Source organism: Lepisosteus oculatus, chromosome 3, assembly GCF_040954835.1.
Source record: "Lepisosteus oculatus isolate fLepOcu1 chromosome 3, fLepOcu1.hap2, whole genome shotgun sequence".
Lineage (NCBI taxonomy): Eukaryota > Metazoa > Chordata > Actinopteri > Semionotiformes > Lepisosteidae > Lepisosteus > Lepisosteus oculatus.
Genome location: NC_090698.1, coordinates 54,250,373 through 54,262,457, shown reverse-complemented (window position 1 = coordinate 54,262,457; position 12,085 = coordinate 54,250,373). Strand labels below are relative to the sequence as shown.

The following is a 12,085-nucleotide window of genomic DNA, read 5'->3' as shown; positions in this document are numbered from 1 at the left end:
ACATCCTGGAAACTATCAGCTAGAGCTCTATGGTAGTAGGTAGAGCTCTATCTGCTAACCTGTACTTGTATAGCGCATTTCATTCCAAGGGACTTTAGGCATCACACGGGGGAATGAATACGGAATAGTTTAACAAAATTACATTTAACCCTGATGTACATAGAAAATATAGCAACAAATACGTTAATTTATCGTTAAAAACGTTGGCGTTTAGAGACAAATCACTACTTCTAATAAAGACCCCCGAGTTAATATTGCTTATAATTGCTTACACGTATATAGCGCTTTTCTGCACACCCCACTCAAAGCGCTTTACAGGTAATGGGGACTCCCCTCCACCACCATCAACGTGCAGCCCCACCTGGATGATGCAACGGCAGCCATAGTGCGCCAGAGCGCTCCCCACACTTCAGCTATTAATTTCAAAGATGGGGATTATTAGGAGGCCATGATCAATAAAGGCCAGTGAGAAATTTGGCCATGATGCCAGGGTTACAACCCTACTCTTTTCGAGAAACGCCCTGGGATTTTTAATGACCACAGCTAGTCAGGACCTCGGTTTTACATTTTATCCGAAGAAATATGTAAAAGTTTTTTCTTGTTAAAGTTTGTTTTTTATCTTTGTCACTTTTTTTCTATTAATGTCAGGGGTATTCGTGATTTGACAAAACGAAAGGCTCTTTTTTGTATTGCAAGAGGTTTACTGCAGATTTATTTTTTTGCAAGAGACGCACGCTTGTTCTTCGGATTTTAATTTCTAGAAAAAATGGCATAGTTTGGTTTAAACAATTAATTAATGTTGATGGTGAAATATATAATTACACCAACTTTAACATATATACTATTTCTATTTATTCTGATCAATATTTTACTGTAATTAATGCGATCCCTAGGGACGTTTTGATTCTTTTAAGGAATTGCATTAGTAGTCCATTAGAAACTATGGAAGAAATTACAGCTTGTGTAAGACTACAGCAAAAGGCTATTTTGATTTATGGATGTAATAACAAATTATGTCCTACTGTAAAAACCTTCTGGTCTGATTTGCAAACTTACACAGTATTACAATAAGAGGCTAATATTGATATTATTTTTAAACAAACTGATGTTAAACTACAATCTCACTGGAAATAATACAAAAATACCATTTGTAATTGACTTAATTATTATATTGGCAGGTTGTTATATACTGTACATAAAGTGAAATGGTCTTTGAAGAGTCCCATGTTTGAGCATTTTAAAATGGACATAAAAATAATTTCAAAATGTAAAACATGAAAGCTGTGCAGACATTGTCTTTATTCTGTTTAAACTTTTTTCATGATGGGTATTTGTATTGTAATATGTACCCCTGACAATGTTATTGACATATGTACTCTTGTTTGTATTGTATTTTCTTTTGTTGTTTAAATTAAAAGTAAAAACCAAATCACTACTACTTCTCTACAGTATATGGAAACCATATAGAAAGTTATGTTAGCAGCTGTGCTCAGCTCAATAATTGGCCAGCTTCACTATGCCTAAAGGGTCATCAACCGTGGAAAAATCTACCTAAAAAATGCCTAGGAAGTGACATCACTAATGTTACATGCTTGGGCTCAGAGTTCTGCTGTAGATTCATACCTACCAGAAGACTCACCACGAATGAGGAATGATAACAATAATCCTATCCATACAGTAGCAATAAAATGTAGCCAGACAGCCACAGAAGCTAGGGGTTCTGACTTACACTGTTTGCATAATAATACTTTGTCAAATCACAAGTTATGGTTTAGTAGGGGTTTATTAAACATTTTAAGAAAGGCAACTCATTTTCATTAAGTTAATTCTGAGTTAGGTGCTTTGACCCAAAATAATAAGCATTATGTATGGTCTTACTTCCTTGTCATCTGTCTCATTAAGGAGAATGTATATATAATTAATGAACACTCCATATTCCCCTTTTATCAGAGATTGTTTCATCTATACACCTTTTTCCATTGATCATATATTGCAATGCTGGACATGATCTACAGAAACATTAAACATATAATAAAAATATTCAATGACAAATTATGAAATTTGAACTGCATTCAGGTACTTTTGAAAGGATTCTGTAGCAAGATATTATAGAAGAATTACAAGCAATGTAATATTCTTACAAGCAATATTCTATAGGTTTGGATGCAAAACAACTCAGATTTATTGATGTATCAAGTAGGCACAATGTTTTCTAAACTTCAGTGTTGCATTTTAAAACTGGAAAAAAAAGAATAAAAAACACAAAACTATCCTTTAAACCTTAGAAGAAATGTTTTTTGAAGTAAATGTTCAATTAAATGCCTTCTGGTGCAAAGCCAGATACAGTATCTTACAGAAATGGCTGATGAGGACTTCCACTGTTGTTCAATAAATTGAATGGGAAACCGAAGATTACATCTCTTTTGTTCTTGGTGACTGTATGTCCATTACGTGACAAGCAGACACTATTATATGTTCAATATTAATGTCTTCTATCCTGAGCAGTGAGAGACTACAGTATCTCTTAAATGAAATAAAGTTGATTTGCCCGTGTGAAACTGCACAAATCTCCATAGCTGAATGGGCATGTTACAGGCTAAAAGTCCCCCCTTTCACTTTTCTGTCTTCCTGTTATAATTAGAAAGCCTAACCATTATAGTAGTCTAAACTTACAACTGCTTCAAGACTATTATTAGACAATGTAATTCAACTAATACAGATTAGAAGACAATTTAAATAAATCATCTCAGAAGTAACAAATACTGCAACAACTTATCCCACAAAAAGTCAGTTTTATCAAAGAATTATAGATCAATGTAAAAAAATATAAAGACTCAAGAGTCACACCAGTATAATATATACAAGAGTCATCATTTAAAAAAACAACGCTTGAAATTGAGGTATGAAATCACATTATTTTTTTCTACAATGTTTGACCATCCTCATTCCTTCGTGATAACAATCCTGCTTATATCCCTTGTCTCCAACTTGGGACCGCTCTGTGAAAGAAAAAAAAAAACATAAGTTAAACTAAATATATATTTAAAAAAAAAATCTTTCAATATGAGAATACAAGGTTAGTTTCAGTAGACGTACCTATGAGGCAAGTGCAACACAGGGCCTCCCCCTGTTGGACCGATCTCTTTAGTGCGTTCTTCCCAGCCCTTTGTGGGTTTCCAGAGTCTTGAGGGATCTCTGCTTATGTGAGCTTCCACCTTCATTTAAAGCAAAATAAGAAGGATTCTTCAGTACAGAAAGGATATATACGCCACACATCTATATATTCAAGAGATATGCTGTATACTGTACCTGAGGTCTCAAGCTTAATGCATGGAGGGCCTAATGTTTTCAGCATTTTGCGCCAACCGAGTTCAACACTGTTCATTTAACAATTTAATTAACCACAACACTGTAATACCTCTCAACTCACTCAACTAAATTGTTACCTCACATTTTCACGTGACACGGTGCCTTGCAAAAGACTCTTTTAAAAGTTTTCGAATATTGCTGGATTCCAAATGATACTTCAATGTGCTTTTCCAGTATTCTTATGGCAAACTCACATGCTCAAACAGGAAAAAAAATGTAAAGACAAAACAGCCAGCCACTACTTATGCAAGCAGCGTATTTTATTTTCTGACTTTCTTTACGATACCTGCTGACAAGTAACTAAATTTGTCTTTAAAAAAAAAAAATCTGTCTGAGCATGTGGGTTTGCTCTGATGGGAAAAAGACGTGGGAGTATAATTTGTACCCCAGCAACATTTGGAACCTTTTAAAGGCGCTGTAAATGGCTGAAATACAGTTCACTTTAGATGTACTGTTTAACTGACTGCTCAGCCTGGAACAAAATTCAAATCATCAGAAAAATTGACTTTGCGACTTCTGCAATACACCCTCTGGGAGCAGTTCCCAGAGGACTTGAAGAGCAATGTTGTAATAGAACTCACTGTACAGCAGTGGCTGGCCCTTACAGCCCCCATGAGACAAGTAGCCCTCAGGGACAAAAAAAGACAGCCCTTGAAGGTTTCCAAAAATATCATATATATTTTGCTAATGGTGGAGAATTCAATATTTAACAAATACCTAACGTGTGAATATGTATGGTTTTGCATTTTGATCCAACTGCAATGGCAGGCAGATCCAGAACTTCACACAGTTCAGCCCCACTCTTTCCTAGAGGCCCTGTTCCCAACAAGAGAGGGTGTTGACATTTCAAGACCTGGTTTTCAAGATGCTTTGCTACCTCCTCACCTTCTCTTTTAGCTTGGCGAGTCTTTTCTCACGCTCAGCTTTATCCTCCTCCTTTGCTTGTTTTTCTTGTAGCTTGACCTCTAATTTGAGAAGATCCTGAGGATGAAGATTATTATAACAATTAATCCAGAAAATCTTGAACTCCTTAACATGTCCGTTTAAGACACTGGTAACCAACACTTGTCCTTCAAATCTAAGGGATCATCTTATACACTGTCCCTTCCCAAGTCCTTAATTCATTTTTGAAGACATTGTTCAATTTTTTTTTTCTAGATTGACAGCATTAATGTCCCTAAAAAGATTTTGCGATAATTTTCGAGAAACGCCCAGGGGTGAGAGTCAGGATGCTTTTTGAAGTATAGTGTCCCCCATCTCTATACTGGGGAATTAGGACCCACACAGACTGCAGGGTGAGCGCCCCCTGCTGGCCCCACTAACACCACTTCCAGCAGCAACCTTACTTTTCCCAGGAGGTCTCCCATCCAGGTACTGACCAGGCTCACACCTGTTGAGCTTCAGTGGGCTGCCAGTTGTGAGCTGCAGGGTGATACAGCTGCTAGCCATGTAATAACATGCTCTGTTAAATACTCTACCTCTATATACATTCTTGTCCATGTTATTAACTCACCATTCATCCAGGCTTCGTTTTGTAAAAGAAAATGGCCTATAATGAAGTCACTTGGTTTTGGAAACTCACAAATCACCGGGGGCACTTACTCGCTCTTGGAATTTCACAATCTCACTGGCGGCCTGCCTCCTCTTCTCCTCCAGCTCCGCCCTTTCTCGCAGCTCGTTTTCGACCCGGAGGCGGTCTTCCCGCTCCCTCTTCTGCCGCGCGTACTCTTCCGCTGCCAGCCGCGCCTCCAGCTGCCGCCGCCGCTCCTCTTTCTCGCGCCTCCTCCGGAGCGCCTCCTCCCGGAGCCGCCGCTGCTCCTCCCGGCGCCGCTGCTGCTCCTTCTGCCCCCTCCAGTCCTGCAGCTGGGCCTCCTTCTCCCTCCTCTCCTGCTCCTCTCTCTTCCGCCGGGCCTCCTCTCGCGCCGCCTGCTGTCTCGCCAGCTCTCCTTCGGACGTCTCCTTCTGCTGCAGCAGCTCCTCCTTCTCCCGTCGCCTCTTACTCTTCCACTTCGCTATCGCCTGGAGGATGTGCACAAGTGAGCTGCCGGACAGCAGGATTCCCAGAAAGGCTGGGATAGCCCCTGAGGTGTTAATGGAGGACAACTACAGCAGGTGGCGGTCTTCCCACTGGAGCACAGTTTCTAAAAAAGCCCCCCATCCTCATTATGGCGACAAATGGACTACGTGCTGTAGGGCACGCCATCTTTCGGGCCAGACTCAAAACCTCAGTTCTGACTCCGTGGCCATTAATGATCCCATGACACTTGCAAAAAGAGAAAAGTGCCTATTCACGTCAATGGGGTGGCTGTAGAGATGGTTAGCAGGGTACCTTCATCACTGATGATTTCACATGGTCCCAGCATATAACTGGAGCTATAGAGAAAGCACTGCTTTCCTCAGACAGCTGAAAAAACTTGGCCTGTCTTCAACCGTCCTTACCACATTTTACGGGTGCGCTTTTGAGAGTGTGGGATCACAGTGCAGTTTGGCAGAAGCTCGTTGTCTGACCAGAAGACATTACAGGGGGTGATCAGGTCAGCCCTGTACATCATTGGAGTACAGCTCCCCTCTACTGTGGACATTTTCACTACTCGCTGTCTCAGGAAGGCCAGAAGTTATGCTTAGGGTACCGGTCATCCTGGTTTCTCACTTTTCTCCCCCCTTCCCTGTGGTAAGAGTTATAGGAGCATGAAGGCACGAAATTCCAGATTCAGAGACATTTTCTTCCCACAAGCTGTCAAATTACTGAACTGTACCCCGACACTGACTCACGCTGATGTTTTTTTTCTCTTCTCACACGGCTTGTGCCGAGTTGCCTTTTTTAAAGCTGTATGTTATTTAGCTGTTGCTGCTGCTGTTCCGTGTTTATGTTTTGGTGATTTATTAATGCCTTCATATCAGAGCATACATGTAAATAAGCATTTCATTTCACTTGCGCATATGACAAATAAACTGAACTGAAGAGTGGGGCTGTTACCCCTGTAATCCTGACCAAATTCCTCCAAGGGCTTGTATCACCTGAACTTCCTAAAGTTCCCCCTTAATTCAAATAGTGAAGGAGTTTCTCACTTCTCCACCTGAACTCCTGTGCACTGGGGCTAAAGGCTGGAATACATCACTCAGGTGGTGAAGTAGGTCCCCTCTTATAGATGTTTTGCAATGAAAAGCGCCATATACTGTAAATGCAAGTAATCATCGAATATTATCCACAACGTGCCACAGTCCAGTTGAAACACTCAGTGTGCTCAGATGAATCACAGTTCATGCTAGACCACTGAGCAACTCCCAACACTGGAACAGTGGTTTTCTTCGACAGCTCCATGATATTACTTTTAATATCTGTTTTGTACAGCCATTCAGATTTATGCATCCTCCCAAAGAAAGATCTTCACATAAAAAAGATTTACAGATTGTATTGTTAAAAAAATCGAAATATTGTACTGTGATCATAATAGGATTGCACCGAGCAAAGTAGTAGTTGTCATAAATAACTGAATTTCAGGAAACAAGAGGGTGGCATTTATTCACACCTCTGATTATTGCTTTCTATAAAATCCAACACAACTTTACAGATGTCTCTGCAGAGTTCCAGTTTCCCAGGGACATAGCAGAAGGTAACAAATGGAAGACATTGAACCATACGATGCATTATTATTGTCAAGATTAGACCGCTCTGTAAAGCCCAGCCACTGACCTCCAGAAGCTGGGGGAGAGCTATTAAAGAATCCACAAGAACTACTGTCTTCCAAAGTGCTCATTCTTAAACATTAAGGCTACTGGCATAGTGGCAACCATGCTGGAAAGAGAGCACAAATGGATCTAGCCACCATGGGCTGTGAGACAAGTGGCTTGGAAGGCAACTGTAAGTGCAGAGGCCACAGAGATCTACGCACACTGGAGTCTTCAGGTAGACTGGAAACAACATATTGCAACGGACACAGGAATGGTCACGAATCTCCCCTCAAATGAGAACTTCATGGCACAGGAGGCATGTTGTCAGTATGTCACGCCAGAGGATCTTATAGGATTTACAAAATACTAACTATGGAGATGTGGATGAATGTAACCTTCATATGTTCCCAATGTAAAGAATGATAAAATGACTTTTCTCAGTGCAAAGCTATAAAGAATAGAGCATACCATTTTAAGAATTCCCTAAGCATTATCCATCCTGTAACTCTGTTATGTTTTGTTCCCGTTTCAACGCAAGAATAAGTCTGGAGGGCAGTGTCTTGAAAGGTTAAGAACTGTCGATAATGCACGTGAGAATTAATTTGAGTTTGGAAGGGAAATCACAAAATCTCATACGCACCCGCGTGTGCCTAACTGTTTGAAATTAATGAAGAACGGATTAGAGAGCAGTGGTGCCAAGCTAAAATGAAACAAAAAAAAATTCCTACCTCCTTTTTCCTTTCTTCAAGGAAAAGAAACTCTTGATACCAGTTTTCATGCAGTTTAATCTCTTCCTCAGTTCTGCCCGGAAGATACATCAGTGCTTCCTTCAGGTATGCTGGCTTCCCGCTGTGCTTTGTCCAGACTCTTAGGAAGTTCTGATGATCAAAGTCATCCCAGCCGCCCTGCCTCCCTCCCGTCTGCTGCAGGAACTTTTCGAGCTCCGCCACTTCAGCAGGCAGGTTCTCCTCGATCGACTTGGCGAGTGGGACCTTGGCACAGGTCTGCGGTGGAGCAGCGACTGCTGAAGCCCAGGTATCGATCTTCTTCTCCAAGGCCAGGATTTCCTGAGCGCACGTCTTCTCTTCGTTCAGGAGCTCCTCATAACTAAGAAGAGTTGAGATTCATTCCAGTTCTCTAGCCGAACCACTATTTATTCTGCCCGATTGCGAAGAACAAACAAAAATACAGCACTTTCGATAGTGTAGCTAAGAGGACAACCAGAATAATACATGACAATAGTCCACTTACATGAATAATGTCTTTAAACAAAGGACAACACAGGACATTTTGCAGTGATTTGTTCTGTTATATTTACTTACATTTGCCGCTGTTCTTCTTTGAAATTATTAATCGAGTTTTCAACTTCTTCCATTACTTCCTTCAGTTTTCCAATATCTAAAATATTTAAAGAAATTTATACTGTTGAGCAGTCAGTACGATAATCACAATATATGCAACATAACTACCACATTGACTGTCATAATAAACTTAAATATAAAAAGTGAATATACTGTATAGTGGGTAAAAATGCACTATCATAGTTACTTTGTAAATCTTTTAACATATAAGCTTAGTGATCTCATGTGTGCAGTAAACCAAATAAGGTAAGCATCAAGGTGAAATTCAAAACCACATTTAATTTGATCTAATAAATCTTAACTATCTCCAAGAACAGCACAACAATTGAAATAAAAAGTAGCAGAAACGTTATAGGATATAGTAGCACGAATTAAAGATTGCAATAGACTACTGCCAGAAATGGCTTGTTTTGAATTTACCAAGCACATTGGAAATACTAATACTACTTAATAGTCAATTACAAATAAAAGCATGACATCAGAAAACATAAGGCAGCATATTAAACACAGAATGTAACTTAGATGAAAGATACCCTGACTTTATTTACATTTGAAAAGACCACAATAGCATGCCTCCTTAATCTAGTTTTGTTAATGCAGTCACATTTTCAAAAACTCAATCAATTTTAAACCCATTTCACCTTCTGCTTTTCTAACAGTTTATACATCTAGCGCTTAACATTTCTTTAGAAGAGCTCATAATTAAAACTGGTTAATTTATTTTGCAAGCCTGCACATTATCAAGGAAAACAGCTAACATTCTTGCATGTCTTAAACTGTAGAATAAGCTGCCATACAGTCTGGAGTGGGCTTCACATCCTGCAGCTGTCTTTGAAATCTCTTCACACTGTTATGGATTTTGACGAGTTGTTGCTGAAGTTTATCCTCTGTCAGAAATAAAAAAGACAGTGAGAACAATAATGACTTTGTACACTTACAGGCACTTTTAATTCCAATCAAAAGGATCAGAAGACATTTGCTTTGTTTATATACAAATAAAGCACCTCTTCTTTCAACAGCTCATCACTGACCCCCAAAAAGAAGTTGGAATACATAAGTTAATTCCAGTTCTCCAAGTGAAAACTATATTATGCACAATTGCAAGGAAATACAAAAAATAAATATACTGTACAATCCTTTTAACAGTGCATCTAAGAGGACTGGATAAAACAATAATGCAAAATTTAGATGATATATAATAATGAGTTTACTAGAATATGTAAATGTAGATATAAAAAATAAAAAGTATTTCTTAAAATTATTTGTAAAGCCAAGACCCATTAAGCTATGCAGGCTGATAAAAGTACCAATGTAAATGGAAAATAAGATGTGTATGAATATCCTGAATGCAGTCAATAAGAAAGCATGTTTTAAGTACTGTTTAATAGGAAGTTTTGTATATGTTCTGATGTACTGCAAATGTTAAATAAAAATAACATTTGTTGATCATTCCATTTAGTTAACTTACTTTCACTTTTCCTGTTATTCATCATTTTGAGGTCCACTTCTTCCAAAGTTCCAAACTCATTTCTGAAATCATTCTTTTTGTTATAAACGGTCACATTTCTATCTTTTTCAAGTTTGGCAATCCTGAAATGACAGTTTCATAGAAGTTAAAATGGATTTTCTGAGGTGAATCACCAGTTATGGCTTGGAACTTGACGTTATGAAAGTAATGTTATATGCAAATATTTTACAAAAAAGATTTACACAGATGTTCTGCTGGAATTATTTACAGTATTCATAAGTATCTGTCTCTCTCGCACAATTCCATTTTGCCCCAATGACTCTTCCTGAAATATAATGACGTTCTTTCCATTTTTAATAGAATTAACTAATAACTAATTACTTTAGCATGAAACACTAATACACATATAAAGTACAGCACTTCTACTGATATATATATATATGTGGAGGAAAAGACCAAGCCCCTCTATCCCAGTAACATCAGAACAGTCATAGACCAGTTAGCCACGAACTCATCATTGTAAATGTGCTGCTCTTCATTGATTTACCTGTTAAAATAATCCGTTTTGGGCTCGCACAGCCTGACATACCTTAGGTTCCCCCTTGATAAACCTTAATTAAATCGGTCTCGCTTCTCTCAGGAACACAGACTTAAAATGAATCAACGGATCAACGGATTTTTCACTTTTCTACCTCATCTGCTGTGTAGTGGTTCGGGTGCAAAACCTCAGTGCTCTGTGAAGCGTTCAGGATTTTTTTAGATGAAAATCGCTACTACATACTGTAAATACAAGCAATTATTATGATGAAGCATACACATCCCTGTACCAGATGAAAATGTGGAGTACAGAAAGGGTTAAAGTAAAACACCAGACTTTGTCGTAGTATTAGACGATTACATACTGGTTTTTAAGTTTGTCTGCCTCTCGGATGAAATCCACTTTCTTGGACTGAGCGGCTTTCGCTTTCCAACTCTGTATGTAAAACTCTTTATCATGACAGCTAGTAGGCTGGAATTCACTGTCATCCTGTAAAAATAAAACACAGCTAGACATTAACATTTTTTTAAAACAAAGCTATAAAAATATATACAGTCATAGCTTTCAGTGAAACATATTACATTTATTTCTTCACCAGCAGTGCTGTATGAGGTGAACCATAGAACTGACAGAAATCCATCTGTTTTTCAGATTTTGTCAAATTTTATATAAAACATAAGGCATTTCAACTACATTTATAACATTGTTAGGCGCTATGTTTCATGATTCGCAATAATACAAACGATCAAAAGCTGAAGAGAGTTTACCTGTACCTCAAAACAGGTCCCCGCTGACGCCGCGGTTGTTAAGGTAGCCATGTTGGAGCCGGATTGAAAAAAAAACCTTCACTATCCAGTCACAAATGTTAAGGCCGACACAGCGGGGAGTAAACAGCGCGCCTAGTGGCGAGAATAGACAACTGCGTTTGGAGTTTGAATCGACATCAAGCAGCGGCGAAGTAATCACACGTTTGTATCTCAAATTCAGATTCATAATACTTGATAATGATTTTGATTAATTAAAATGCTGGCAAAGCAGTAAGAATTCACAAACCTTCAAATTTAGTACAGACTATTCTTTTCTCCTCCTTGTTTTTATTTCTGAGAGATCACAGTACAGCATACCTTTCTACAACACCCCCAGCAGGATTGAAAGCTGTTCTGATCCTGGCAAGTGTCGTGATCCTGGGACCTGATTTGTTATTTCAGGGAAGAATGTATCTCTAATCTCCGAGTATTTCTTGTAGCTCCCTGCTGTAGTGGTGGGAGCACACTCTGTTCTCTCTGGGTAACCAGGTCTGCCTGTGTTGTCCAATTGGTATGGCCAGCCTGGGTTCACTGAGCCAATACTTTGTCAAGGTCTGTTTCTCTTTGAAGTAGTTCCTGGATTCATTCTCAGCTGTGTGACTTTTGGATGTTTATTATTATTTTAATAATGATAAAAGTGCGCCAGTACACTCACCTCACATCAGCTGTCAGTGAGGAGGAGGGAAAACCCTTAAAATTTAAGTTAAATAATTATTTAAGTTAAATAATGAATAGTCGCTTGGGGTGAAGAAGAGAGCAGATAGCATAGAGCCGAAATACTTCCCACTGATAACTGTAAAAAAAATACTGTACTATAAAGTGGCTTAAAACTGACGCTCAACATGTACTGTACCATGGGGCTGAGTAAAGT

The 12,085-nt window shown here is 38.8% G+C and overlaps 1 protein-coding gene across 2 annotated transcripts; it reads right to left on the bottom strand.

Annotated features, from left to right (window-relative positions):
* Window positions 1-1,764: 1,764 nt before the first annotated feature.
* On the bottom strand, window positions 1,765-11,631 carry LOC102699200 (coiled-coil domain-containing protein 112). Of its 2 annotated transcripts, none has more exons than XM_069187253.1 (10): window positions 11,176-11,631; window positions 10,773-10,897; window positions 9,871-9,992; window positions 9,200-9,289; window positions 8,364-8,439; window positions 7,770-8,148; window positions 4,972-5,388; window positions 4,255-4,350; window positions 3,097-3,215; window positions 1,765-2,999 (listed from the first exon to the last, which is right to left on the bottom strand). In XM_069187253.1, the coding sequence occupies exons 1-10, from the start codon at window positions 11,224-11,226 to the stop codon at window positions 2,969-2,971; spliced, it is 1,506 nt and encodes a 501-aa protein (XP_069043354.1). In that variant the 5' UTR covers window positions 11,227-11,631; the 3' UTR covers window positions 1,765-2,968. The 2 variants fall into 2 exon arrangements, with proteins under 2 accessions (XP_069043354.1, XP_069043355.1); XM_069187254.1 differs by having other exon boundaries at window positions 11,182-11,630.
* Between the last annotated feature and the right edge of the window lie 454 nt (window positions 11,632-12,085).